Here is a 27940-nt window from a genome sequence, read left to right as displayed (position 1 = left end):
TTTTCTTTTTTTCTAATCTCTTGTTTTTTTTATATTGTCTCCTATTTAAATGATTGCAATTACATTACATTTACATCTTGTTTTGAATTTGTTATATAAAGAATAAGTTAAAAAGAAGAGTGAGATGAGGAGATAGAAAGAAGAAAGAAGATGGTAATAGAAGAAGAAAGAATAGTACTCCAATTATTACGGACTGTGACCTTCGATCTAAAATAATTGTAACAGTAGTACTATGACCGCTTGACTTCTTCAAACCCGCAGAGTCAAAGTTGCGGCCCCCAAGCCACAATGATAAGAGTGTTAAATATTGAAGTATGTCTCACTCCACAAAGTATCTATATTAGGCTCATTGAGCTAAGGCTAGAATTTTTGCAAGGTTTTTTCATGTATAAACAACATCTGGTTCTTGACTCGAGCTTTACTTCGCAGAGCGCATACATGGGGTTCTCGAGTATCATTAACATTATCTGGTCAATTCTTATGCAACTGTTTCTCCTGATGAGTACTTCATCCTCCTTACATCTAGGAGGGAATGAAACGGATAGACAGTCATTGCTTGCATTTAAAGCTAAAATCGTGAATGATCCACTGGGCATTCTTAGCTCCTGGAATGAATCCCTCCACTTCTGTCAGTGGCAAGGTATTGTTTGTGGCCGTAGACACCAGAGAGTCATCGTGCTGGATCTCCAATCAAGCCGGCTGTACGGTCAGCTATCTCCCCACATTGGAAACTTGAGCTTTCTCAGAACCTTAAACCTCCAAAACAACAGCTTCAACAACATCATCCCTCAAGAAATTAGCCGTTTGTTCCGTCTGCAACAACTACTCCTTGAAAACAACTCATTCAGTGGTGATATTCCATTCAACTTATCACGTTGCTCTAACCTCCAAATACTTCGCATAGCTAGAAACCATCTTGTGGGTAAAATTCCAATTGAAATTGGTTCCTTGTCCAAGCTTCAGGTACTTAAATTAACCAAAACCAATTTAAGTGGGGAAATCCCAGCTTCTTTGGGAAATCTTTCTTCTCTCCAGGTGTTAGATGTGAAAGAAAATAATCTGCGTGGAGGCATTCTGAATAGCCTTGGCCAGTTGAAAAGACTAACATATCTTTCATTGGGTCAAAATTATTTGAATGGTACCATCCCTCCCTCCATATACAACCTCTCATCAATTACACTCATTTCTGTGCTTCTAAACGAACTGCATGGAACTCTTCCTCCTGGGTTGGGCCACACTATATTTCCAAACCTCCAACAATTTTATTTCCGGTCCAACCAATTCAGTGGATCGATACCAAATTCAATCTCCAATGCCTCAAACCTTTCACATTTTGAAATCTCAATCAATGAGTTTACTGGAAAAGTGACTAGTCTAGCACGCCTGTCAAATTTGTATTTGTTAGGACTTGCCGATAACAATCTTGGAAATGATGAGGAAGGCGACTTGGATTTCATCTCTTCTCTAGTTAATTGCACCAAATTAACACTGTTTGATGTTAGTGGCAATAATTTTGGAGGAGTGCTACCTGAATCCATCAGCAATCTCTCAACAGAGCTCAATCAAATGGTATTTGGTCGTAACCGGATACGCGGAAGAATTCCCATTGGGATCGGAAATCTAATCAACTTAGAGGTAGTAGCCTCTGAGGGAAACCTACTGACAGGCACAATACCAAGTTCTATTGGTAAACTAAAAAGGTTGGACGCTCTGGATCTGAAGGAGAATAAACTATCAGGTACCATCCCATCTTCTATTGGAAATCTAACTTCATTAACCAGGTTGATTCTCAAGTCAAACAAGTTAGACGGCAACATACCCGAAAGTCTCGGAGAATGCAGGAATCTGCTACTTTTACTTCTTTCCCAAAATAATCTCAGCGGTCAAATTCCTAAACAAGTTATTGGTTTATCATCCACGTCACGAATTTTGGATTGGATTTATCCAGCAACAAGCTTACTGGATCCATACCAATGGAGGTAAGCAACTTGATGCATCTAGATTTCTTGGATGTTTCTCACAATCGGTTATCTGGTGAGATTCCACGAAGCTTAGGGAGTTGTACAGGTTTGACAACTCTGAATCTGAGTGAAAACTCATTGCAGGGGACCATTCCTGAATCCTTGAGCTCTTTGAGAGGGATTAAGGATTTCGACCTCTCTCGCAACAACTTGTCTGGCATAATTCCCAGCTACTTGGCGAGTTTCCGCTTCTTGCTGAATTTGAACCTCTCGTTTAATGATTTTGAAGGTGCATTACCAGTGAAAGGAGTTTTCGAGAATATAAGTGCACTTTCTGTCACGGGAAACTCACGGATTTGTGGAGGTATACCTTCTTTAAGATTGCCCAAATGCGTCCCCAACCATTCTAAGCAAGGCTTATCTTCTAGGCTGAAAATAATTATATCAGCTGCTTGTGGGGTTGTTGGATTGAGTTTTGCGATTTTGTTTGTGATTCTTTACCGATCAAGAAAAGCAAGAGGAGTGAAGTCAACTTCAGGATTAACATTGGGGGTTTCATTTTTGAAGTTGTCCTACAGAGATCTCCTTAAAGCAACTGATGGGTTCTCTGCAGCCAATTTGATTGGTGTTGGTAGTTTTGGGTCCGTATATAAGGGAATACTCGATCAGTATGAAGGAAGAATTGTTGCAGTGAAAGTACTCAATCTTCAAAGTGCAAGAGCTTCCAAATTTTTCACTGCTGAATGTGAAACTCTGAGAACAATTAGGCACCGAAATCTTATCAAGCTACTAACTGCTTGTTCAAGCATCGATTTTCAAGGAAATGATTTCAAAGCTTTGGTTTATGACTTCATGGTGAATGGAAATCTCGAAAAATGGCTGCATAATTCAGCTCAACAGGGCGACAATCCAACCAATCCGCAGAAAAATCTGGATCTTATTCAGAGAGTAAACATTGCAATCGACAGAGCGTGTGCTCTGGATTATTTGCACAACCAGTCTCACATGCCAATAGTTCATTGTGATTTAAAGCCAAGCAACATTCTCTTGGATGGTGACATGACTGCATGTGTTGGTGATTTTGGTTTGGCAATGTTCCTCCCTGTGCACGAAAGCTCTTCCGATGAAATAAAAGGCTCCATAGGCTATACTGCCCCAGGTAAAATTTCCTGATATCTTTCTTTTTAGCTTTAATGTTGTGATTCACAGTCAAGACATAACTATGTTTTTGTGCATTAAATTATAGAGTACGTCATGGGATGCGAGGTGTCAACATCTGGTGATGTGTATAGCTATGGAATCTTGTTACTAGAGATGCTAACAGGCAAGAGGCCAACGGATGACATGTTCAAAGACGGTCTGAATCTGCACAGCTTTGTTGTGAATGCAGTTCCTGAACACGTGAAAGAAATATGTGATCCGCTACTTCTTCAAAATGAAGAAAAAAATGGTGGGGATCGTAGGCAAAAATTTGAGGAGTGCTTGATTTCACTTGCAAGAATAGGAGTTGCTTGTTCTGCAGAAATGTCGAGAGAGCGCAAGGACATGACCAATGTTGTTCCTGAGTTGTGTCTTATGAGGGATGTGCTGATGGGAACCAGGATGCCTTAAGAGACTGTTAGAATTTAGAAACTGGACCATTTCACTTCATTCGAATTCTTAGAATTACTTGTTTTTCATTTTTGATGCCATTTGTGTTTATTTTCAGTAACACCATTTTAAAATCCAACAAAAAACCTAAGCAAGAAACATTTCCATGGCGAAAAGTACTTATCTCAATTGCCTGTGGGAGTGATATTGGAATTGTCTTCCTGTTGTGCTTTGTGCTTCTTTATCCATCTAGAAAATCATTGCGCTGTGTACTTTTTTATCTATCAAGAAAATCAAGAATGAAGTCAACTTCAGGATCATCATGGGAGGTTTCACTCTTGAAAGTTTCATACGGTGATCTCCTCAAAGCGACTAATGGGTTTTCTTCTCGGAATTTGATTGGTGCTGGTAGCTTCGGGTCTGTGTACAGGGGAATTCTCAATCAGGAAGAAAGAATTGTTGCAGTTAAAGTGCTTAATGTGCAAGGTTCAAGAGAGAGTTTTACAGCTGAATGTTAAGCCTTGAAAAACATTAAGCACCAGAATCTTGTCAAGCTACTGACCGTGTGTTCAAGTATCGATTTTCAAGGACATGATTTCAAAGCTTTGATATATGCATTCATGGTGAATGGAAATCTTGAAGAGTGGCTGCATTTTTCAGCTCATAGACTACCTGGGGCCCCCATCGTGCAGGGCCATTTGAACCTTATTCAGAGGGTAAACATTGCCTTCGACGTGGCTAATGCTCTAATTTATTTGCACAACCACTCTCACGTACCAATAATTCATTGTGATTTGAAACCCAGCAACGTTCTCTTGGAAGGCGACATGACTGCTCGCGTTGCTGATTTTGGTCTAGCAAGGTACCTCCCGGATGCTTCATGTTCACTTCCTTTGCACAGAAGCACTGCAAATGTCATTAACGGTTCCATAGGCTACATTGCCCCCGGTAAGTTGGATTGTTGTTTCAACCTCTTTCTAACATGTACAAGAGAACAATTCTCTTCTTATTTCAAAATTTAACTGTATCTTCTGTACGAAAACCTGTTGAGTATGAAATGGGAAACGAGGTTTCAACATATGGTGATGTGTGTAGCTATGGAATCCTGTTGTTGGAGATGCTTACTGGAAAGAGGCCTACAGATGAAATGTTCAATGATGGTCTGAACCTGCACAAGTTCGTTCAGATAGCTTTGCCTGAACTCGTAGAAGAAATATGTGATCCGGTGATTCTTCAAATAAAAGAAAGCAGCACTCGTAGTAATGGCTCAAGCAATAGGAATCAGGTCCAAGATGATCAAAGGCAAAGAGTTAGGAAGTGCTTGGTTATCATGGCCAGGATAGGAGTTGCTTGTTCTGCAGATTTGCCGGGACATCACGGCCTAAGCAGCATGCAATCCAACTGAGTTTGTTCGAGTACTGAATCAAGGATTCGGGCCTATTTCATAAGCTTTCTAGACTCCGAGTTACCTTTGCAGAATTGCAGACATGAACAATATTGTAAGCATCAAATAAAATCAGAAACAAAAAGTAATAATTATCAACTCAAATTTTAACTTCTTAGTTACATTTTTTGTTTATTTCTTTCCAACATGCATCATCACTTTGTCCTTTTTCTTTTCTTCGACCTCCAGTCAACAGCGACAGCAACAGACTGTGTCATCAATTTGCTCTCTGTGTCAAGTGTTAACAGTAAGAACACTTTCAAAGGAAGTAGCACTGAAAATTTGAAGTGTGAACACAAATATAAGATTAACATATATTCTTATTAGTATGAATGAGCATAATTTATAGTCATATTCTCGGCAGTTTGCTGCATAATTTCTTTATGCCCTTCAGTCATGGTGTGAAGAATTCAACTGACTGTCTGGCAACCTGAAACCCTTGGTCATGATGTTTAACAAAGAATTGTACTTCCTGCCAACTCATAACCTGCATTTTGATACTTCACTCTGCCTTGCGTAATTTAATCACCAGAATTCCTGCATTGCCGCGTGAGGAGGAGGAGGAAAGGTAATCGTTGAAGTAGAGTTCAGCCAAAAGCTACATTTTGCATTATGTATACCTTTCCAATGAAAGGGGTTCAGCTCAACCAACATGTAACATTTCCCTCACAGCAATCAACACTAGAAGAGTTATGTGCCAAGCCCAAAGGTCCTGTAGACCCACGACATTTCCAAAGTCTTTGAGTAACCAATTTGGACTCCAGAGTTTAATCCTGTCTGCTCTTCAACTTTCAAAGTCTTTCCATCAACTTACAATGTCTTTCATCAAGACCTACATTTGCTGCAATTAATGTTTTGTTTCTGTTCATGCATATGTACTTCTGCTTCAAAACTTACGCTTTCATTTGCGGCCTCTTTGATGGAGTTCCCATCCTCCTTAGTACTAGGTTTATTTTCATACGACTCTTTCCTTTTCCCTCAGCCCCCTGCTCACGTCTAGGAGGAGATGAAGTGGATAGGCTGTCCTTGCTTGCCTCCAAAGCTGAAATTGTGATTTATCACATGGCCATCCTTAGCTCCTGGAATGCATCCCTCCACTTCTGTCAGTGGCCAGGCCTTGCTTGTGGCCGCAGACACAAGAGTTACGCTGCTCAACCTGCGATCAAGCCAATTGGAAGGTTCAGTCCTCCCACATTGGAAACTTGAGCTTTCTGAGGCTTTAACCCTCCAAAACAATAACTTCAGCCACACCATCTCTCCAGAAATTGGTCGTTTGTTCCAGCTGCAACAACTACGCCTTGTAAACAACTCCTTCAGTGGTCATTTTGGAGGTGTTTTACCCAACTCTGTAGCCAATCTTTCAACCCAACTCACTAAACTCTACCTCGGAGTCAATCAAATCTGGAAATATTCCTGCAGAATTTGAAAACCTCAACAATTCAATAATCTTAGGCATGCAGGCTAACCTGTTCACTGGCATCATTCCCACTTTTTTCGGGAAGTTCCAACAGCTGCAAATACTGTCTTTAGATGGAAATACAATATCAGGACAGATCCCTTCTTCCATAGGAAACCTCACTCAAATGTTTCAACTCTACTTATCAGAAAATAAATTAGAAGGAAGCATTCCCCTGAGCATCTGAAACTGCAAAAATTTGCAGTATATGGACATCTCAGACAATAGCCTCAGCGGAGATATACTACCACAGGTTATTGGTCTTTCCTCCTTATCTGTCCCGCTCAATTTATCACAAAATTCACTGACTGGGAGTCTGCCTGTGAGGGTGAGTAAGCTAAAGAATATCAATGCGCTCGACGTCTCTGGAAACAACCTTACTGGAGAAATTCCAAAAAGTATTGGAGACTGTCTGAGCCTTGAGTTTCTTTACCTGCAAGGAAATCTCTTTCAAGGAATCATACCTTCTTCTTTGGCTTATTTGAGTGGTCTTCAGCATTTAGATCTTTTGCTAGACAACTTATCAGGACAGATTCCAAAAGATCTACAGAGACTTCCTTTCTTGCTGTACATGAACCTGTCTTTCAATGATCTGGAGGGTGAGGTACCAAAAGAAGGCGCCTTTCAAAACACAAGCATAACATCATTGGTTGGAAATACGAAGCTTTGTGGTGGTGTCTCGGAATTTCAGCTACCAGCGTGCCCCATCAAAGGATCAGAACCTAGAAAGTTCTTCGGTCACAAACAAAAACTTATAATTGCTTTAGTGGTGGGATGTCCTATCCTGCTTTCGTTCTTGCTTGCACTTCACTGGAGGAGAAAACAGGAAAAGGAAAAACCACCATCTGCAGTCTCCTCAATCAACTTCCTTTCAAAGGTTTCATATGAAACGCTTCATCGAGCTACCAGCGGATTCATTCCAAACGCTTTAATTGGATCAGGAAGTTTTGGCTTTGTATATAAGGGGATTCTTGAAAATGAAGAAAATGTAGTTGCTATAAAGGTCCTCAACCTTCAACAAAAAGGAGCTTCCAAGAGTTTCATGGCAGAATGCAATGCACTAAGAAATATCTGGCACAGGAATCTCGTTAAGATCTAAACATGTTGCTCCAGGACGGATTACAATGGCAACGAATTCAAAGCTCTGGTTTTCGAATACATGTCAAACGGAAGTTTAGAGCAGTGGCTGCACAGAGAAAACCAATCAAGGAGTTCGAGCCTTCACCAAAGATTGAAAATTGCAGTTGATGTGGCTTCTGCATTGTACTATCTCCATGACCATTGTGAACAACCAATCATTCACTGTGACTTGAAGCCGAGCAACATTCTTCTTGACAATGACATGATTGCTCGTGTAGGTGATTTTGGGTTGGCAAGACTCATTTCAGCCACCGTGGACTCCTCTCTAAGTCAAAGTAGCACAGTTGGAATAACAAAGAACGACAGGCAAATTACGAAGCAGCAACTACAGCATCGGGGGTAGCTGCGACAATTGCAGCTTTGGGGGGAGCAGAAGTACTCAGTTTTGCATCCTTGGCGGGAGCTGGGGCTGGGGGTGAAGGCTTAAGGTGGGGAGGGGTATTGTGCTTCAATTTTAGAAGTATCTGCCTCATCCTTGAAAGCTCTGTTGGCTTTCCAGGCTTTGGTCCTTGGACAACGAGAATGGAAGGCTTCTTTTCCTGATCCTTCTTCCCTCTCTTCTTCTCTATAGCCGGCACCTCATTGGGAATGAGGTCAGCAATTGCCTTCCAGTAGTTCTTGTCTACCTCAGCATGAAACTTCTCTTGATTAGTCAGGAACAGCTGAGAAACGCCAAAAATACAAGTTCAAAACAATATGTTAGGAATGCACATCAACTCCTTGCTTCTTCCTACCTTAGAAGTTAGATGCCCAAGAGATTATGGATATTAAAGGCGAAGAAAACCAAAATGGTATGGCAAAGTTCAATTCCAAAATGTTTAGCGAAAAAAAAAAAAAGACAAGTTTTCAGAAACCATTAACCCAACCAAACATCCTAGTTGAGATAGCTTTGTCTGGTAAGTGAAAAAGAGATGATTCCTACGGTATTAGTAATATTTGTTTTACAATGAAGCCTAACAAGGAAACGTTGTAGCTGAGATTTATGTAGCATATCCTAAACAGTTGTGACCATCACTTAATTGAATTCAGATACGTTCAGTCCGAGTAGAGGGAATAAAGGTTATGATCTTGCAGTAAATTTATGAAAAACCTAGCCGAGTGGATGTGGTGAGCTATGTGTCAACAATTTGTGGCTCTTCTTCAACACCAATTTCGATCAATTATTCAACGTACCAGCAATTCAAGAACGAATGCATACCAACCAGAAACTTAAAAATGAGGCAGTGAAGTACGACATCCACATTACTACTCAGAAGGGCTTGTTTAAAACAAAAAAAAGCACTAATCATATTTTTCGGAAAGTTTATTTGATCTAACCTTCTCTCTTTCCCTGTTAGCAGCCTTGTTATTTTCAGTGGTGATCTTCCTCTTCTGGTAGAATCCAACCTTGAATTCATCTGCTTCCTCGATTATCTGAACCAACAACTCCTTTTCCCGCCTTTTCTTCTCCTCGAGCTGAATTGCATTCTGCCTGAATGTCACAAAAGTTCGGATTACGATAACTCCCTTACAACCTCACACAATTCAACCATTTTATTTTCCACCACCTTCTATGCAAGCATAAAACCATTTTCTGATAGTCAATAACTACACATTGACAACAATCACGAATCTCTTCCGCTTCAAATTGAGCTCCACATTCTTATACAAACAATCGGCATGTTAAATTCATAAAGAATTCAACAAGTCTATACATTTTTTTTTCGATAAACATTCAAATTAACAAGTTGATATTAGAAATATAATCACTGCTCACCAGGCATGCAATTTTTGGCGCAACAGAAAGAACAAACCAAATAAAAACCAAGAACTTTCATCTGAATTGCACAAAAGAGTCAAAATTTAATTGCTATACAGAACTATTGGTTCAATCGCAAACAATCGAAATTCGAAACCCTACCTTCTCCATTCTCTGAGCGCGAAGCCCTCCTCAGGCAGCATCTCCGACGGAGGCGGCAAAATTGGATCGTCGGACCCGCCAAGGCCTCCACCAAAGCCCTGTCCATTCGATTCGGCATAGATCGACGGAGGAGAAAAGGCCTCCGACGCAGGCTGAGTGGCGAAAGCATCGCCTGCGGTGGAGCCGTGGAAGATTGGGGAATCGGTGGCGGAGTCCTTGAGCGACTCGGTGTCGACGAAGGAGTCGAATCGCTGGGAGGGGAGTCGGGGGTCATAACCCAGGTAACCGTCGTCGTCGAACGGGCGAGTTGACACGGTGGTTGGGACGGAGTCGTCTCTCTCACTGTCTCTCTCTCTGGCTCTAAACTGCCGACCGAAATGCTAGCAGAGGCAAAAACTACGCGGGAGAAATATCCGCGGATTCGGAAAAAAAATATATATATCCGCGGGCTTTGAGTTGGGCTTAGACCGGCCCATTGGGCTTTCATTGGTTCAGCCCAACACAATGTTGCCCAAGAAATAACCGAAGCTCTCTTTCGAACATACGTAATTTGTTTACCGTTGTCTTTTCTTTGACCTCCAGGCCGGTTGAGAGCAAGTTATGCAGGATTCCGCATGACTCGTCTTTGCGCCATTTGGCCTGAAAATCCAGAGAGAACAAGACAGCCGGCTTACACGGGCAGTTCTTGTCACTTGACCTCGATCACTTTGTGGTCACATTTATTTGGGTTGATCTTTATTTTCCTTGTTTTTTATATCTAAATTTCTAATTAATCGAGATCAAGTGATGACAATTTCCTTCAAGTCTTTGCGCCATTTGGCCTTAAAATCCAAACATATAGAACAAAACAGCCGGCTCACACAGACAGTTCTTATCACTGAGACCCCGACACTAACCGAATAATATAAAAAACAAGGGGGAACAGAACCAAGTACAACCCAAATAAATAGGAAGAACTTAGGCTAGATTTTTTGCAAGTTCTTTTTCTTGTAAAAACTCAGCCTCATTGGTTCACAACCCGAGCTTTATTTCACAGAGCGCATACATGGGGTTCTGGGGTATCATTATTAGCATCCGGTCTATTATCATGCAACTATTTCTCCTGATGGTCATTTCATCCTCCTTACGTCTTGGAGGGAATGAGACGGATAGACAGTCCTTGCTTGCATTTAAAGCTGAAATTGTGAGCGATCCACTGGGCATTCTTAACTCCTGGAATGAATCCCTCCACTTCTGTCATTGGCAAGGCGTTGCTTGTGGCCGCAGACACCAGAGACAGAGAGTCACCGTGCTGGACCTCCAATCAAGCCGGCTGAATGGTCAGCTACCCCCCCACATTGGAAACTTGAGCTTTCTTAAAAATTTAAACCTCCAAGACAACAGCTTCAACAACACCATCCCTCAAGAAATTGGTCGTTTGTTCAATCTGCAACAACTACTCCTTGATAACAACTCCTTCAGCGGTGATATTCCGTTCAACATATCACGTTGCTCTAACCTCCAAATACTTCGCATATCTGGAAACCATCTTAGGGGCAAACTTCCAATTGAAATTGGCTCCTTGTCCAACCTTCGGGTACTTACTTTAAGAAAAAACAATTTAAGTGGGGAAATCCCACCTTCTTTTGGAAATCTTTCTTCTCTCGACGAGTTAGATTTGGAAAGCAATAATCTGCGTGGAGGCATTCCGAATAGCCTTGGCCAATTGAAAAGTCTAACATATCTTGCATTGGGTCTAAATTATTATTTGAATGGTACCATCCTTCCCTCCATATACAACCTCTCATCAATTACAATCATTTCTGTGGCTCGAAACGAACTGCATGGAACTCTTCCTCCTGGGTTGGGCCACACTATATTTCCAAACCTCAAAATGTTTTATTTCTGGGGCAACCAATTCAGTGGACCGATACCAAATTCAATCTCCAATGCCTCAAGCCTTTCACATTTTTTAATCCCATCCAATGAGTTTACTAGAAAAGTGCCTAGTCTGGCACGCCTGTCAAATTTGTATTGGTTAACACTTGCCCATAACAATCTTGGAAATGATGAGGAAAGTGACTTGGATTTCATTTCTTCTCTTGGTAATTGCACCAAATTGAGAAAGTTAGATTTTACGGACAATAATTTTGGAGGAATGCTACCTGAATCCATCAGCAATCTCTCAACATAGCTCAACCTACTGGCATTTGGTCGTAACCAGATACGTGGAAGAATTCCCATTGGGATCGGAAATCTAATCAACATGGAGTCTCTAGCCTCTGAGGGAAACCTATTGACAGGCACAATACCAAGTTCTATTGGGAAACTGAAAAGGTTGAATGAGCTGTATCTGAACGCGAATAAACTATCAGGTACCATCCCATCTTCTATTGGGAATCTAACTTCAATGACCAAGTTGATTCTCAGGTCAAACAAGTTAGAAGGCAACATACCGCAAAGTCTCGGAGAATGCAAGAATCTTCTACTTTTATATCTTTCCCAAAATAATCTTCACGGTCAAATTCCTAAAGAAGTTATTGGTTTAACATCCTTGTCACAAGTTTTGGATCTATCCAGCAACAAGCTTACTGGATCCATACCAATGGAGGTAAGCAACTTGATGCATCTAGTTTACTTGGATGTTTCTGACAATAGGTTATCTGGTGAGATTCCACGAAGCTTAGGGAGTTGTACAAGTTTGGCATATCTGTATCTGAGTGGAAACTCATTGCAAGGGACCATTCCTGTATCCTTGAGCTCTTTGAGAGGGATTGAGGTGTTTGTACCATACTTGACCAATCCCGAAACTACCGAGCACCGGCCAACGCTATACTGTCAAGGACCCAGAAGAGTTCCCCTCCAACCAGGAGGCCAATCACTACTCGACACGTGTCAAGATTAGAAGCCAATCAGAGCGCAGCACGTGTCAACATCAAGAACCAATCATAACATGACACATGTCAATGTGACAAAGCTACAAGTTTTTCTATAAATAGGGGTCATTCCCCCACAATATTGCCTAATGCCATTTGTGTTAAATCATTCACAAGAACTCACTAAATTGAGAGCTTGATCCTTTGTACTTGTGTAAGCCCTTCACTACTAATAAGAACTCCTCTACTCCGTGGACGTAGCCAATCTGGGTGAACCACGTACATCCTGTGTTTGCTTATCTGTCTCTATTCATTTACGTACTTATCCTCACTAGTGACCGAAGCAACCAAGCGAAGGTCATAAAACCTGACACTTTCTGTTGTACCAAAGTCTTCGCTGATTTTGTGCATCAACATTTGGCGCCGTCTGTGGGAAACGACACTTATTCCTACTCTCTTCAGCTGTGTCAAGCTGGTTTCTATCATTCGTACACTTTCTTTTGATCAAGCATCCCTCTCCAACATGGGAAGCGAAGGAAGCCACAGCACACAGAATGACACCCCCCTTGCACATAGTGCGAAACAACGAAAGAAGGAAGGAAAACGAGTTCTTCTTTAAGCTAAAGTCGATGAGTTGGAAGCTCAGAACAACAAGATAGCAATGAGGAATGGGGTCCTCCAGGAGCAATATGAGAAGCTCTTCAAGACACTCCACGAAGCTAGGCAAGCTCAGACACGCGAGCTTGTTGCCCCCGTGGAAGTCAACCATCAACTGGGTGCCCTCCAACATGGAGGGTCACATGCATTCGACATAGATATCCCTGATAGGGAACAGATTACCCCTCGACTTGATAATCAACATGAGGCTTCTCTTAACCCAGTTGCTTTGACCCGAACCATGAGAAGTGGAGGGAGACACCTCTTTGCTGAAGGGGCAGAAGGATCGAAAGCCGTCTTTCGCGATTGTCGGGATTTCCTAAAGCAACGTCGAGAGAATTCCATCCATATAAGCTCAAAGATTAATGACCCAAGGATTTCTGAGAGACTCGGTCCCCTGCCACGGCCCAAGCCGGCCACCAATTTGGGGAAGGGGCAACAAGTCCTAGAGAGACATGAGGGTACAGGGGACTCAGAGGTGTTCCGACAAACATACCCTGGAAGCCAGTACAGCGAGTCCAGGGAAAAATCACATGCCCTTGATCAAACCTTCCTAATTCCAAGAGGAGATGGAGATTTACGAAAGAAAGCTCCAGTGGTGCACGACTCCACTCAGGACCCCCTTGTCCTGCAGCTCCTTGAGGAAGTAAACAAGCTGAAGGCTGAACGTCAGGCTGAAATACCTGACTGGAACCAACCCAGGCCTGGCCCTCTTACAAGGAGGATCCTCAACACCCCCTTCAAGCAAAGACAAAGCAAAAGCTTGGCTTGCAACTTTATACTGGAAAAGAGGACCTGATTGAGCACCTTAACCTCTTTGAGTCCACCATGGCATACCGGATGCACACCGACGAAGAGCGATGTCTTCTCTTCCCCTCCACCCTCTCTGGTGGAGCTCTAAATTGGTATTGTCGTCTTACACCTGAGACGGTAGACTCATTTGAGGAATTGCGGAAACTATTTGTTTCCCAACACATTTTCCAAACCGATCACTTGCACTCTGCAGATGACTTGTACACTATCCGCCAGAAGCCAGACGAGTCATTACGTATGTATGCTGGCCGCTTCAGCCATGAATACTCCCGGTGTGCCGAGGCAGACGACAAGACTGCCCTCAAAGCCTTCACGGCAGGCCTACGTGATTGTTTCTTTAAATACATGATCAATGCCAATACTTGGAAGACTTACTCTGAGGTGATGGCGCAGGCTTATAACCATGCCTCCGCCGAGGCAAAGACATATCAGGAGAAACCCCCTACAACCATCCTTTATCAACAAGTGGGAGGTGGAAGCCAGACTCACCTAAATGAGAAGACCTCGACTTTCCAAACAGCAGTGGCACCTCCCCATGCCTTGCATAATGCTTCACCGAATCAACAGACATATCAATTTCAAGGCAAGAGGAAGGATTTCCATCCTCACCACTCTCCTTTCAGTAAAAAGAGTAAGGGACACTATCCCGATAACCAAGGGTATCGCCACAATAACGCTCGCCCCCAGGCAGTCAATGCAGTGGGTCAAACCCGCGTCAAGATACCCCCTACCCCAAGGTATGAGACATACACGCCCTTGAATGCCACATGCGGCCATTTACCCCAGCATAGCTCACCTGATACCAAAGCCAAAGCCGAGGCACCCAGATTACACGCCCCCGAATAACGCGGGCATGTTTTGTTGCTACCATGAGCATAACGGCCATGATAGCGAGAAATGTATCATCCTCCGTGATCGTATTGAAGCTTTGGCACGAGAAGGAAAAATTGATCAATTCCTTCTTCACCCTCAAAGGGATAACCGTAACCAACGCCAGGTGAATGTCATATATTCCATAAGCAGCGGCACACCCATATCTGAATCTTCCAATAGGGCCATGAAAAACAGTGAACGAAGTCTGAGGCCTGGTCACCAAGTGTTTCACGTGGAAGACATCAGGGGAGGGAAGTATCAAAAACCTAACTGGGATCCGATATGTTTCTACCCTGAGGAAGAAAGAGGCATCATCTACCCTCATAACGACCCATTGATCGTGGAGGCTCACATAGCCAACTTTGATGTTCGACGAATCCTCGTAGACACAGGGGCTTCGGTCAATATCATGTTTGCCGAAGCTTTCAGGGCACTCAGTGTAGCTGAACACTTGCTCGATCACTCGATTTCTCCTCTGATAAGCTTCTCCGGTGATATCGTGCAACCCTTAGGGAGCATACATTTACCCTTTACTATTGGTACAGGCCCTTACACGGCTACCATTACCACTAACTTCCTAGTGGTTGACTGCCCAACGGCATACAATGTCATCTTTGGGCGCACAGGCATCAATGATCTCAAGGCTATGGTATCCACGCATATGCTGTTGATGAAATTTCCAACCCCCCATGGCAACGGCTACATCAGAGGAGATCAGCTTAGTGCACGATCATGTTACAACACTTCAGTTAAGCAACAACACTTGCCCGGACCCAAGGAAACCCTGTCTGTACATGACCAAGTCACAAAGACCAGCCTAGATGAAGCGACCTTGGATCTTCCTGATAGCAACAATCAACCCGATGATCCTCGAGATGACTCTTTCACCCAGCAAGCCCAACCTGCTGAAGAGTTGGAGAAGGTACCTATCTCAAGAGATCATCCAGACCGCATGGTGAATATTGGCACCACATTGTCACCACCCCTTCGGTTAGCATTGATATCTTTTTTGAAAGAGAACACTGAAGTCTTCGCCTGGTCATATGAGGACATGCCAGGCATCTCTCCCGATGTCATCTGTCATCGTTTGAGTATTGACCCCAAGATCAAGCTGGTGAGACAGAAGCGAAGATCTTATGACGCTGAACGATACGAGGCAATGAAAGCAGAAGTTGAAAAACTCAAAGGCATAGGCTTTGTCCGCGAAGTCAATTACCCGACATGGGTAGCAAATGTGGTCCTTGTTAGGAAAAATCCGACCAAAGAAAGTCTTTCGCTTCAAAAGGTCTTGTGGAGGATGTGTGTTGACTACACCGACCTAAATAAAGGGTGTCCGAAAGATAGTTTCCCTCTTCCTCTTATTGACAGGCTTATAGACTCTACGGCATGGTGTGAGCTCTTGAGCTTTATGGACGCTTATTCAGGATACAACCAAATCCTCATGAACCCTTCAGACCAAGAACACACGGCCTTCACTACTGACAGGGGACTATATTGCTATAAAGTCATGCCTTTCGGCCTAAAGAATGCAGGAGCAACTTATCAGAGACTGGTCAATTCAATGTTCGCCGAACAAATTGGGAAGAACATGGAAGTTTACGTTGATGATATGCTAGTCAAAAGCAAACATGCTGACCAACACATCACCGACCTATCTGAAACTTTCACCATTCTAAAGAGGTATCGAATGAGGTTGAACCCCAACAAATGTGCCTTTGGCGTGGGCTCTGGCAAATTCTTAGGCTTCATGATTAGCCAACGAGGCATTGAAGCTAACCCTGAAAAGATCAAAGCAATCCTCGACATGAAAGAGCCAATAACTTCAAAAGACATCCAAAGCCTTACTGGCAAGGTGGCAGCCTTAACCAGATTCATCTCTAAGGCCACAGACAGATGTGCTCCTTTCTTCAAAGCACTCAAGGGAAATAAGAAGTACATTACATGGACGGAGGAATGTGCCAAGGCATTCAGGAACCTCAAAGAGTACATGAGTAAAGCCCATCTGCTCTCCAAACCAGAAGTTGGTGACACTCTCATCATCTATCTATCGGTTTCGGCTTCAGCAGTCAGTTCTGTTCTTATTCGAATGGACAGTGGTGTCGAACGGCCCGTCTACTACGCTAGCAAGGCCCTACAAGATGTGGAGACACGATACTCCAACATTGAGAAATTAGCTCTAGCATTGGTCATGTCTGCTCGGAAACTTCGCCCTTATTTCCAAGCACACGCCATCATCGTGCTTACCAATCACCCTCTTCGACAGATACTCCAGAGTCCTGACACGTCTGGACGAATGATCAAATGGGCGATAGCATTGGGTGAGTTTGACATCTCCTACCAACCCAAACCAGCCGAAAAAGGCCAAGCAGTAGCAGATTTCATCGCCGACTTCACATATCTTGTTGACATTGCTTCTACACCTGAAGCAGTAGCTTCATTACCATCGGAAGCTCAGAAGGTAGAATCAACGACCTCAGCATGGAGTTTGTATGTTGATGGCTCATCCAACCAACAGGGCTGTGGAGCGGGACTAGTCTTGACTACGCCCGACAAAGTAGCAATGGAGTATGCTCTTCGTTTCAAATTCAAGGCATCAAACAATGAGGCCGAGTATGAAGCCCTTCTAGCAGGATTACGTTTGGCCAAACACCTCGGGGTTAAACAAATTGATATTTTCAGTGACTCCCAATTAGTGGTCAACCAGGTTACCAACAACTTTGATGCTAAGGACAGCTCCATGGCAGCATATCTTGCGCAAACACAACTTTTGCTCAAGCACTTCCACTACCAGATCACCCAAGTTCCTCGAGCGGCAAACAGTCATGCAGACGCCCTGGCTCGCCTCGCCTCAGCTGTGGAAGACAAGATTGGAAGAAAAATTCATGTCGAACTGTTGGCAACACCAAGCACCATGGCCGCAGAAGTATGCAACTTACAACAGGGGGATAGTTGGATCACCCCGATCTATAATTTCCTTGCTCATGGCACCCTCCCAAATGATAAAGTCCAGGCTAAGCAAATTTGATACAAGTCTACCCGCTACCTGATCATCAATGATCAACTCTATAAGCGAGGTTTTAGCCTGCCATACTTAAGGTGTCTTACGCCTGCCGAGGCGAAAATCGTCCTTCGGGAAATACATGAGGGAGTTTGTGGAGATCATGCTGGATCTCGGTCCCTAGCACACAAGACTTTTCGCCAAGGATATTACTGGCCAACACTCCACCAGGATGCCATCAAAGTATCCCGCTCATGTGACAAATGTCAACGATATGCAACTATTCCTCATTCCCCTCCAGAGCCTCTTACTCCTATGATCAGCCCTTGGCCCTTCGCCCAGTGGGGACTTGATTTGATCGGCCCAATGCCGGCAGGGAAGGGCAAAGTCTGTTACGCAGTCGTTGCAGTGGACTACTTCACAAAGTGGGCCGAAGTAGAACCCTTGGCAACCATTACTGAGGCAAAGATAGAAGACTTCGTGTGGAAGAACATCCTTTGTAGATTCGGCATTCCCAATGCGATAGTCACTGACAATGGGCGACAGTTTGACAACAAGAAGTTCAGGTTGTTCTGCTCTAAGTTCAACATCAACTTATGCTTTGCCTCTCCAGCTCATCCCCAGTCTAATGGACAAGTTGAGGCCATCAACAAAATAATCAAGCGCACTTTGAAAACCAGCTTGGACAAAGCTAAAGGCTGTTGGCCAGAATTTGTACCCCAAGTTCTTTGGTCATATCGCACTTCATATCGGACTTCAACAGGAGAAACTCCATTCTCACTTGCCTTTGGCACAGAGGCGGTTGTCCCTGTTGAGCTCGAGCAAGCAACATTCCGAGTCCAGAACTACATTCAAAGTGAAAATGACAAACAACTCACCCTCAACTTGGATTTAGTCGAGGAACACAGAAACCAAGCTCACTTGAGGAATGTCGCCTACAAGCAGCGCATCTCCAACTATTATGACTCTAGGGTCAAGCCTCGTTCTTTCAAAATAGGAGACTGGGTCTTAAAGAAAAGATTACTCTGCGACAGAGTCCCGAGTGAAGGCACACTTAGTCCAAACTGGGATGGACCGTATGAAGTCATTGGCATCAGTCGCCCTGGCTCTTACACACTTAGAAGCTCCGATGGCAAGACCCTTGGTCATCCATGGAACGCTGATCACTTGAAGTACTACTACAAATAGACTCACGATGTACAAGTGTTGAGCTATAGCCGTTCGGCATCCTATGTAATGAAGGCCATTTGGCAATGAATTCAATAAAGAGGTAATTTAGCCAACTCAGCCCTCACTCTTTTACATTCATAGCAAGCGATGCCGGAACCCTTCTCAATCAGAAAGCAATCCGTCTTCCACAGTCACTACAAAACAAGCAAATGAAGACCGTGTCAAGCGCCAAAAAAAAAAAAAAAAAAAAAAACAGCTTCATCCAAAAAGCTTCACCCGAAAAGCTTCACCTCCAAAGCTTCACCCACAAAGCTTCACCTAAAAAGCTTCACCCAAAAAGCTTCACCCGAAAAGCTTCACCTCCAAAGCTTCACCCACAAAGCTTCACCTAAAAAGCTTCACCCAAAAAGCTTCACCCGAAAAGCTTCACCTAAAAAGCTTCACCCAAAAAGCTTCACCCGAAAAGCTTCACCTCCAAAGCTTCACCCACAAAGCTTCACCTAAAAAGCTTCACCCACAAAGCTTCACCTAAAAAGCTTCACCCAAAAAGCTTCACCCGAAAAGCTTCACCTCCAAAGCTTGACCCACAAAGCTTCACCTAAAAAAGCTTCACCCACAAAGCTTCACCTAAAAAGCTTCACCCAAAAAAAAAAAGCTTCACCTAGAAAGCTTCAACACCAAAGCTTCACCTACAAAGCTTCAACACAAAACCTTGCTCCAAATAAACAAATTTTGTTCACAAAACCCAAGATGCCCTTGAACTTGTACAAAAACACTTGGGTAAACATAAACATTTTTTGTTTTACACCCACAAGGGCCCAAAATTTTCCTTCTTATTTATTCACTTATATATGTTCCCAAACATATTATAATAGATCCAACAACAAGCCAAAGTCCCAAGTTTCATAATGGACAAAAGTACAAGCAATTCATCAATAATGAAGGTGCTACAAAAATTGGAATCTGCCCCAAAATAGAAATCCAACCCAAGAGACTTTTTCTCTCTCTCCCTCTTCCGCCTCCTTTCATCTATCAAATTTCTGCAACCTCTGCTCTTCTCCAATGGAGCTGAATTTTGGACACCCTATAGTTCTTGAGCATATGAACAACTTTCAAGAAAGAACCATTTCTGTTTGAGCGACGGAAATTAAAGTGTTGAAGCTCCAAACATGATAGTCGGCTTCTTGCAGATTTCGAAGCTGTTGTGATGTTTCGAAGATCTGGAAATATTTAACCGTTAGTTCATCCTGAATTTTTGATATGTTATGAAAGAGTCGCTGAGGAACAACTTCAATGAAGAAAGCATACCGATCTGAACAAGAGAAAATGGAGTTTCGAAGCTCACAACAAATCTGACGGGTTGACAGAAAAATAATAACCAGTCATTCATCATACCTGGATTTCTGGAGTTATACTGCTCCGAGGGATCTCAAATTTGGATATGTTGTAGTTCACAAGCTGAGGAACAACTTCAATGAAGAAAGCATGCTGATCTGAGCAAGAGAAAATAGAGTTTCAAAGCTCACAACAAATCTGACGGGTTGACAGACAAATGATAAACAGTCACTCATCATACCTGGATTTCTGGAGTTATACTGCTCCGAGGGACCTCAAATTTGGATATGTTGTAGTTCACAAGTTAAGGAACAACTTCGATGAAGAAAGTATGTTGATCTGAACAAGAGAAAATGGAGTTTCGAAGCTCACAACAAGTCTGACGGATTAACAGAACATTGATGAACAGTTACTCATCATACTTGAATTTCTGAAGTTGTACTACTCCGATGGATCTCAAATTTGGATATGTTGTAGTTCACAAGATAAGGAAAAACTTTCATGAAGACGACTTTGCAATCTGAGCTATAGAGAAAGGTGTTATCTTGCATCCACTCAGGCTGATTAGTGGAAACGAAAAGCAATTCCACCAAAGAAAAGATGAAAAAGAGAGAAAAACTACTAATTGCACTTGATCTTGTCTAGTCAATAGCATGCAGCATCAAACACACAAAAGTTGGAAATATTTTTAGATAAAGCATATACGAATGTGTGACATCGAAACAAGAATTCGTTACTTTGACAAATTAGTAACACGCGAGACACCTCATTCGGCAACTCTCTTCGCCTGAAGACTTGGGGGACTCCCACCATATGCTACTGCACCTTGATACTCGGCAGTCTCACAACCACTCAGTGACTTGGATTTTTCAAGTCTCCAACCGAGAAGTTTTCCTCACTCGGGAAATTAAGGGAACACTACCTCAAACTACATGCTTCACTCACAAAGCTTCAACAATACAGGTTTCAACAAAAGCAAAAATTCAAAGAACTTTATGAAGAAGGCTTTGGTGTATTTAACACAATATGTTGAAATGAAGCAAAGCTTATTTATTAATATTTTCGATAAGCCACAAATATGTACATATACATGAGTCAAAATAAACAAACAAAAGGGAGCCTTCACAAAGGTTGCTTAGGGGAAGTCTCAGCAGTCGGTAGAGCCCCAGAAAGAGAAAGCACCGGAGGGTGGTTATCCGGAGCCTCAGTACTTGACAAAACCCCAGAAGGAGGAGGCATTGGAGGTTCATCATTTGAAGCTTCATTACCAGGTACAGCCCCAGAGGACGAAGGCAATAAATGCCTTTGGAACAAACCCACAAACCGCTGATGATCAAGTAAAACCTTACCATCAGATTCCTTCATCTGGTCAAGCTTCCTCTTCATGTTTGTAGCATAGTCATGGGCGAGCCGGTGCAACTGCTTATTCTCATGCTTGAGCCCTCTAATATCCTGTTTGAGACTCATCACTTCAGCAACCAATGATTCAACTTGGCGGGTTCTAGCAAATAGGCGTTGGGCCATATTAGACACAGAACCTGCACACTGAACACTAAGAGCCAAAGAGTCCTTAACAGCCAACTCATCAGACCGTTTGGAAAGTAGTCTGTTATCTTTGGGAGTGAGAAGGTTCCTAGCCACCACTGCAGCGGTCATATCATTCTTCATCACAGAATCCCCAACGGTAAGAGGACCAGTAGGGGATATGAAGGATGGGCGCCATATGTTGTCTGGAGAAGGCGTGGCTGTCTCTTCTCCAAGGTTCAAGTCAAAACGACGGTCGGAGGGTCCAGACATTTTCAAATGTGTTGAAGAGGGAAGAGGTCAGACAAATCAAGATCTTAGAAGTGCAAGAAATGAGCTTCTACTGGTAGAGATTCAAGTGTGCTGTGGAACTTAATGCCAGCCTCTATAAAAATCTGCACTCGACGGAGCTTCAGAAATCGAAGAGGCGTTTGCTTTCTCAAAAGCTGGGCTGCTCAGAGACCACGAGGGCCGATCTCAGAAATCGAAGAAGCACCTGCTTTTTCAGCCTCGTCAGCACCTGTCACATGCATACTCAGCTTTGCGGAAATTACGGGCAATCTGTCGAAGATTTCTGGTGAAGTAGAAAGCACGTGAATCTTACTGTTCAATCACCGCTCTCCATATGCACCATCAACTCCTCGGGTACCACATATAATTTTGTCAAAGATCTCTGACAAAGTTTAGGCACGAAAATTTCGAAGTTCCAGCCACCCTACTATTACCCATAAGGGTAAAGGAACAGCACCACTGCTTGACAACTGGAAAGTCCCTATGTGTGTCGACCTCCGTGTTTTGCGGCAAGACAGGTTGGCAAGAACGTCCAACCTTTACTCACATTCGAGAAAAGACTCCCAACATAATTACTTTCTCAAAAACCGGAGTAGCACCGCTTTCCGAATCTCGAGAGTCAGATCCTCGACGGGATTGCTTGTTCGAAAATCGAAGAGGCACAACTCTCAGAACTTCGAGAGCCAGATTTCCTTATATAAAGCTTGTCTGTAATCTTCACACGTAACATCAGCTTTCCAGATACCACATACCACTTTTTCAAAGTGCTCTGACAAAATTAAAACACGTGAAGCTGGCAGCTCCCACTACATTGCTGTGACCAAGAAGGGTAAAGGAATAGCATTACTACTTGTTATTGGGAAATCCCTATATACATTGACCTCCCTCCTCAACGGACAGGCAAACCTGCAAAAATGCTCAACCATTTCTCGCATTCGAAAAGGCACCCTCAACATAACCTCTCGAAATACTCAGCTTTATTTCCCCCCGATAATACCTCAGCAAATAAGCCACACCAAGAACAAGAGTATCTCATATCATCAGGGTCGAAAGCAAGAGTATCCCATATCATGCTTTCTCCCTGTCTTTGTCTTTATCCTTGTCCACACCTGCAGGACAAGGAGAAAGAGAGCAGTCAGTCGGAACCTGAAATCAAACCTCTAATTTGGAACTGATTACCTAGAGCCTTTGCCTGGTTGCTTACTTAGCATTGCTCTCGAGTACTCATCCTCAACTGCTGTCAAGGTCACGAATTCCACCGGCAAATACCTCATGACAGTTGATCAGATATTGGCTCTTTACACTGAAGCTGCCAAGCGTGGATGAGTCACTATGAAGGAATGTTCTGAATGACCATTTAAATGCAAAGGTTGCACACCACTTCTGCCATGCAAAAGATTGAAGCAGAAGGTTCAACGGTGAGCTAAAACAGATCACTACAGCACGACACCTTTCCATACCACATTCATTATTCCGTCAACAGCAAAAGTATCCCATATCATCAAGGTCGAACGTACTCTAGATTTGATGGACTTGTTTTGACCCTCAAATTTTTTAGTCGGCCTTATACTCTGAAGGGCACCAGAAAACCCTCCAGCACAGTTCAAGAATAAGCCTGTGGAAAGTTACTTCTTCAAAAAGCAAAAGTATCTCATATCATCTCTTATCTATTTGCTTCTCCTTATCCTGGCAGTTGAATGAGAGACAAGGAGAATGAGAACAATCAACCGGAAGCCGAAGTCAAACCTCTGATCCTGGGTTGCTTACTTGGAAGTTTGACTGCTTACCTTGTCTGTCACCTCTTTCGGCAGATCTCCTAGCTCGGCGACTTGGGGGACTCCTACTATAGGGTTTGTATGACACTTATTAAGCCCGAAACTACAACTAAGCTTCAAGTGAAATTGATACATTACCTTGTGCGTCAACATCAGCTAAATACACCATTCCCGGATGGAGGAAAGGTACTTCCAGAGAAGGGCAGATGAAGATCAGACCACACTTCGGTACTTAGAAGTTTCGTGATTACTCAAGGGATTGGATCTTGCAAGTCCCCAACCGAGGAGTTTCCCTCACTCGGGAACTTAGGGGAGCACTGTTTGTACCATACTTGACCAATCCCGAAACTACCGAGCACCGGCCAACGCTATACTGTCAAGGACCCAGAAGAGTTCCCCTCCGACCAGGAGGCCAATCACTACTCGACACGTGTCAAGATTAGAAGCCAATCAGAGCGCAGCACGTGTCAACATCAAGAACCAATCATAACATGACACATGTCAATGTGACAAAGCTACAAGTTTTTCTATAAATAGGGGTCATTCCCCCACAATATTGCCTAATGCCATTTGTGTTAAATCATTCACAAGAACTCACTAAATTGAGAGCTTGATCCTTTGTACTTGTGTAAGCCCTTCACTACTAATAAGAACTCCTCTACTCCGTGGACGTAGCCAATCTGGGTGAACCACGTACATCCTGTGTTTGCTTATCTGTCTCTATTCATTTACGTACTTATCCTCACTAGTGACCGAAGCAACCAAGCGAAGGTCATAAAACCTGACACTTTCTGTTGTACCAAAGTCTTCGCTGATTTTGTGCATCAACATGAGGTTTTCGACCTCTCTCGCAACAACTTGTCTGGCAGTATTCCCAGCTATTTGGAGAGTTTCCGCTTTTTGGTGTATTTGAACCTCTCGTTTAATGATTTTGAAGGTGCATTACCAATGAAAGGAGTTTTCGAGAACCCAATTGCGCTTTCTGTCATGGGAAACTCACGGATTTGTGGAGGTATACCTTCTTTAAGATTGCCCAAATGCGTCTCCAAGCAATCTAAACAAGGCTTATCTTCTAGGCTGGAAATAATTCTTTCAGTTGCTTGTGGGGTTATTGGGTTGATCTTACTGTTGTCCGTTGTGCTTCTTTGCCGATCAAGAAAAGTGAGAGCACTTAACTCAACTTCAGGATCGTATCAAATGGTTTCACTCTTGAAATTATCTTATAGAGATCTCCATAAAGCAACAGATGGGTTCTCGGCTGTGAATTTGATTGGTGGTGGAAGTTATGGGTCTGTATACAAGGCAATTCTCAATCAGCGTGAACAAAGAATTGTTGCAGTGAAAGTACTCAGTCAAAATTCAAGAGCTTCTAAAAGTTTCATAGCTGAATGTGAAGCCTTGAAAAGCATTAGGCACAGAAATCTTGTCAAGCTACTGACTGCTTGTTCAAGCATTGATTCTCAAGGAAACAATTTCAAGGCTCTGGTTTACGAGTTCATGGTGAACGGAAGCCTCGACGACTGGCTGCATAATTCAGCTCAACGGGTCGACAATCCAACCAACCTGCAGAAAAATCTGAATCTTATTCAGATAGTCAACATTGCAATTGATGTAGCATGTGCTCTGGATTATTTGCACAACCGTTCTCACATGCCGATAGTTCATTGTGATTTAAAACCGAGCAATGTTCTCTTGGGTGGTGACATGACTGCATGTGTTGGTGATTTTGGTTTGGCAAGGTTCCTCCCGGACGTTTCTCGTCCATTTCCTGTGCACGAAAGCTCTTCCGATGCAATAAAAGGCTCCATAGGCTATACTGCCCCAGGTAAAATTTCCTGATATCTTTTGTTTTTAGCTTTAATTTTGTGATTCACAGTCAAGACATAACTATGTTTTTGTGCATTAAATTATAGAGTATGGCATGGGAAGCGAGGTGTCAACATCTGGTGATGTGTATAGCTATGGAATCTTGTTACTAGAGATGCTAACAGGCAAGAGGCCAACGGATGACATGTTCAAAGACGGTTTGAATCTGCACAGCTTTGTTGTGAATGCAGTTCCTGAACACGTGGAAGAAATATGTGATCCGGTACTTCTTCAAAATGAAGAAAAAAATGGTGGGTATCGCAGGCAAAAAGTTGACGAGTGCTTGATTTCACTTGCAAGAATAGGAGTTGCTTGTTCTGCGGCAATGCCGAGAGAGCGCAAGGACATGACCAATGTTGTATCGGAGTTGTGTCTTACAAGGGATGTGCTGATGGGAACCAGGATGCCTTAGAGACTGTTAGAATTTAGAAATTGGATCATTTCACTTCCATTTGAATTCTTAGAATTACTAGTTTTTCATTTTTCATGCAATTTGTGTTTATTTTCAGTAACACCATTTTAAAATCAAGAAGTTGGTCGTGTTTTTGTTTAGCTGCAATCGAACTATGCCTTGATCCTTTTTTTCTTGATTTATAAGCATAGACCGTCACGCACTTTGGAACTGTTAGGAACCACATACACTAGTTCGACGATAAATTCGGCAGACCCTTACCGAACTATTCGTTGGACCCAAAAATGATTCGTTCTTTTCGCTCCCTAACATCAGTAAGAGTTTTTCGATTTAGAGTATGAATTTTGGGTTTCTTTGTGCATGCTGCATTTTCTGATTCTTTTTGTTGTGGTGTGCTTTGTCCTTCATTTTCTTCATGAATCTGTGCTTCACGGATTGTTGGCTAATTTAACCGAGTCATGGATGCGTTCAAATTAATTAAACTCTTGAGTTATATTTTAAAAGCTTACTGTAGCATGAAAACAACATAATCTGATTTGAAACAAATAATTAACGGAATGAATGCCAACAAAGGCACCAGTAGCACGTGCAGGGCATACCACATGACTGGGTGTCGAAACTTCCAGTGCTATGGGCCGAGAGGTGGATTTCATGAGAGATGGGCCAGGACTCAATGATTCTTAGCAACCCACTAGGCCCAGATTTACCTTTAGAGTTTGAGTTATTAGCAAGTGGGCTATCTAGTAGTCCGTTGGCATCTTTGAAGGCCCAAGGGGGGACCTGACGTGGATCATACCAGCTTTTTTCCAATCAGGGGCCATTCACCGCAAGAGTGAGGGTCCCATTGCGATAGTGTGTTCCGTAGCTTTCCGGATGCTCCATATTATCCCAGTCAGCTTGTTTGGTATTTTATTTGAAAATTTTATAATTTCTCAAAACATTTTTTAAGAATTTTTCTTGAAAACAATTTTCTTTAAGATTCAAAAACTTGTTTGGTATGCGATTTAAAAATTTTAAATCTTACAATTTAAACTGGACAAAAAGATCTATAAAAAGGGGGTCGAGAGAGAAAGAGAAGGAAATAGAGAGAAAGAGGAGGAAATAAAGTAAGAGATGATTGGAGGAAAGAGAAAAAAATGAGAAGATCGGAATAGATAGAGAGGAAGATGAGTGAGAGAAGGAACCGAGAGAATGAAGAGAACAGATTGGAGAAGAGACGAAAAAGGTAAAAAAAAAAGAAGGGGGAGAGAGAAAGAGGAAAAGAGAGATAGATTTGGAGTGAGAGGGGAGGAGGGAGAGAAAAGAAATAAGTGATTTTAAATTTAAAAATTCTAAAAATTTACTTTTTGTGTTTTTAGATAATAAACTATATTTTTTTAGTTAGTCTTGATTTCAGTTTTTGAAAATAGTCATATCAAACAAGTTTTTAGGGTCTAAAACTTAAAAATTGTTTTTGAATTTAAAAAGTTGAATTCAAGTAGAGTACCAAATAGATTCTAAGCTTTCCTTGGTGAACCATTAGACACGTCAGCATTGGTAGTTCATATAATTTCGGGCCCTTTCGTCCTTCACTTCACATACACATAACCACCGACAGAGTGCTGTTGTGCAGTTCATATAATTTCGAGTATGTCGGGTCCTTTCATCCTGCACACACGTATGCCATACGCGAAATTGGACAAGGATTGTCTACCCTCCACTTCCGGTGCCCTCCCCGTACCCTCCTGTTTATGTGGTCACAGTTAAGCTACGTCAACATTTTATATTACTATTTATTTTTGTCTTATTATATCTATAAAAAAACAATATAAAATGTTGACGTGACTTAACCGTGACTGCACAAAACATGAGGGCACGAGAAGGGCACCAGAAGTGAAGGG

At 42.7% G+C, this 27940-nt stretch overlaps 3 protein-coding genes across 3 annotated transcripts in view; 1 reads left to right on the top strand and 2 right to left on the bottom strand.

Moving 5' to 3' along the window:
* LOC126623542 (clathrin light chain 2-like) overlaps nt 1–9679 on the bottom strand; it is a 30997-nt gene extending 21318 nt beyond the window's left edge. The window contains exons 1-3 of the mRNA XM_050292455.1: nt 9492–9679; nt 8909–9062; nt 6462–8253 (exon numbers count right to left, since the gene is read on the bottom strand). Of these exons, the coding sequence (XP_050148412.1) occupies nt 7903–8253; nt 8909–9062; nt 9492–9532 (546 nt within the window). The 5' untranslated portion in view covers nt 9533–9679 and the 3' untranslated portion in view covers nt 6462–7902. The remainder of the gene's footprint in view (nt 1–6461; nt 8254–8908; nt 9063–9491) is intronic.
* LOC126623439 (putative receptor-like protein kinase At3g47110) overlaps nt 1–26200 on the top strand; it is a 62138-nt gene extending 35938 nt beyond the window's left edge. The window contains exons 2-5 of the mRNA XM_050292344.1: nt 345–1656; nt 11764–12249; nt 24617–25607; nt 25696–26200. Coding sequence (XP_050148301.1) covers nt 385–1656; nt 11764–12249; nt 24617–25607; nt 25696–26060 — 3114 coding nt within the window. The 5' untranslated portion in view covers nt 345–384 and the 3' untranslated portion in view covers nt 26061–26200. The remainder of the gene's footprint in view (nt 1–344; nt 1657–11763; nt 12250–24616; nt 25608–25695) is intronic.
* Nucleotides 1–27940, bottom strand: part of LOC126623516 (clathrin light chain 2-like) — an 84086-nt gene that overhangs the window by 49392 nt on the left and 6754 nt on the right. The window contains exon 2 of the mRNA XM_050292422.1: nt 9773–9811. Coding sequence (XP_050148379.1) covers nt 9773–9811 — 39 coding nt within the window. The remainder of the gene's footprint in view (nt 1–9772; nt 9812–27940) is intronic.

Source organism: Malus sylvestris, chromosome 1 (genome assembly GCF_916048215.2).
Source record: "Malus sylvestris chromosome 1, drMalSylv7.2, whole genome shotgun sequence".
In the NCBI taxonomy this organism is placed as follows: domain Eukaryota; kingdom Viridiplantae; phylum Streptophyta; class Magnoliopsida; order Rosales; family Rosaceae; genus Malus; species Malus sylvestris.
This window is presented reverse-complemented; position numbering and strand designations above follow the sequence as displayed.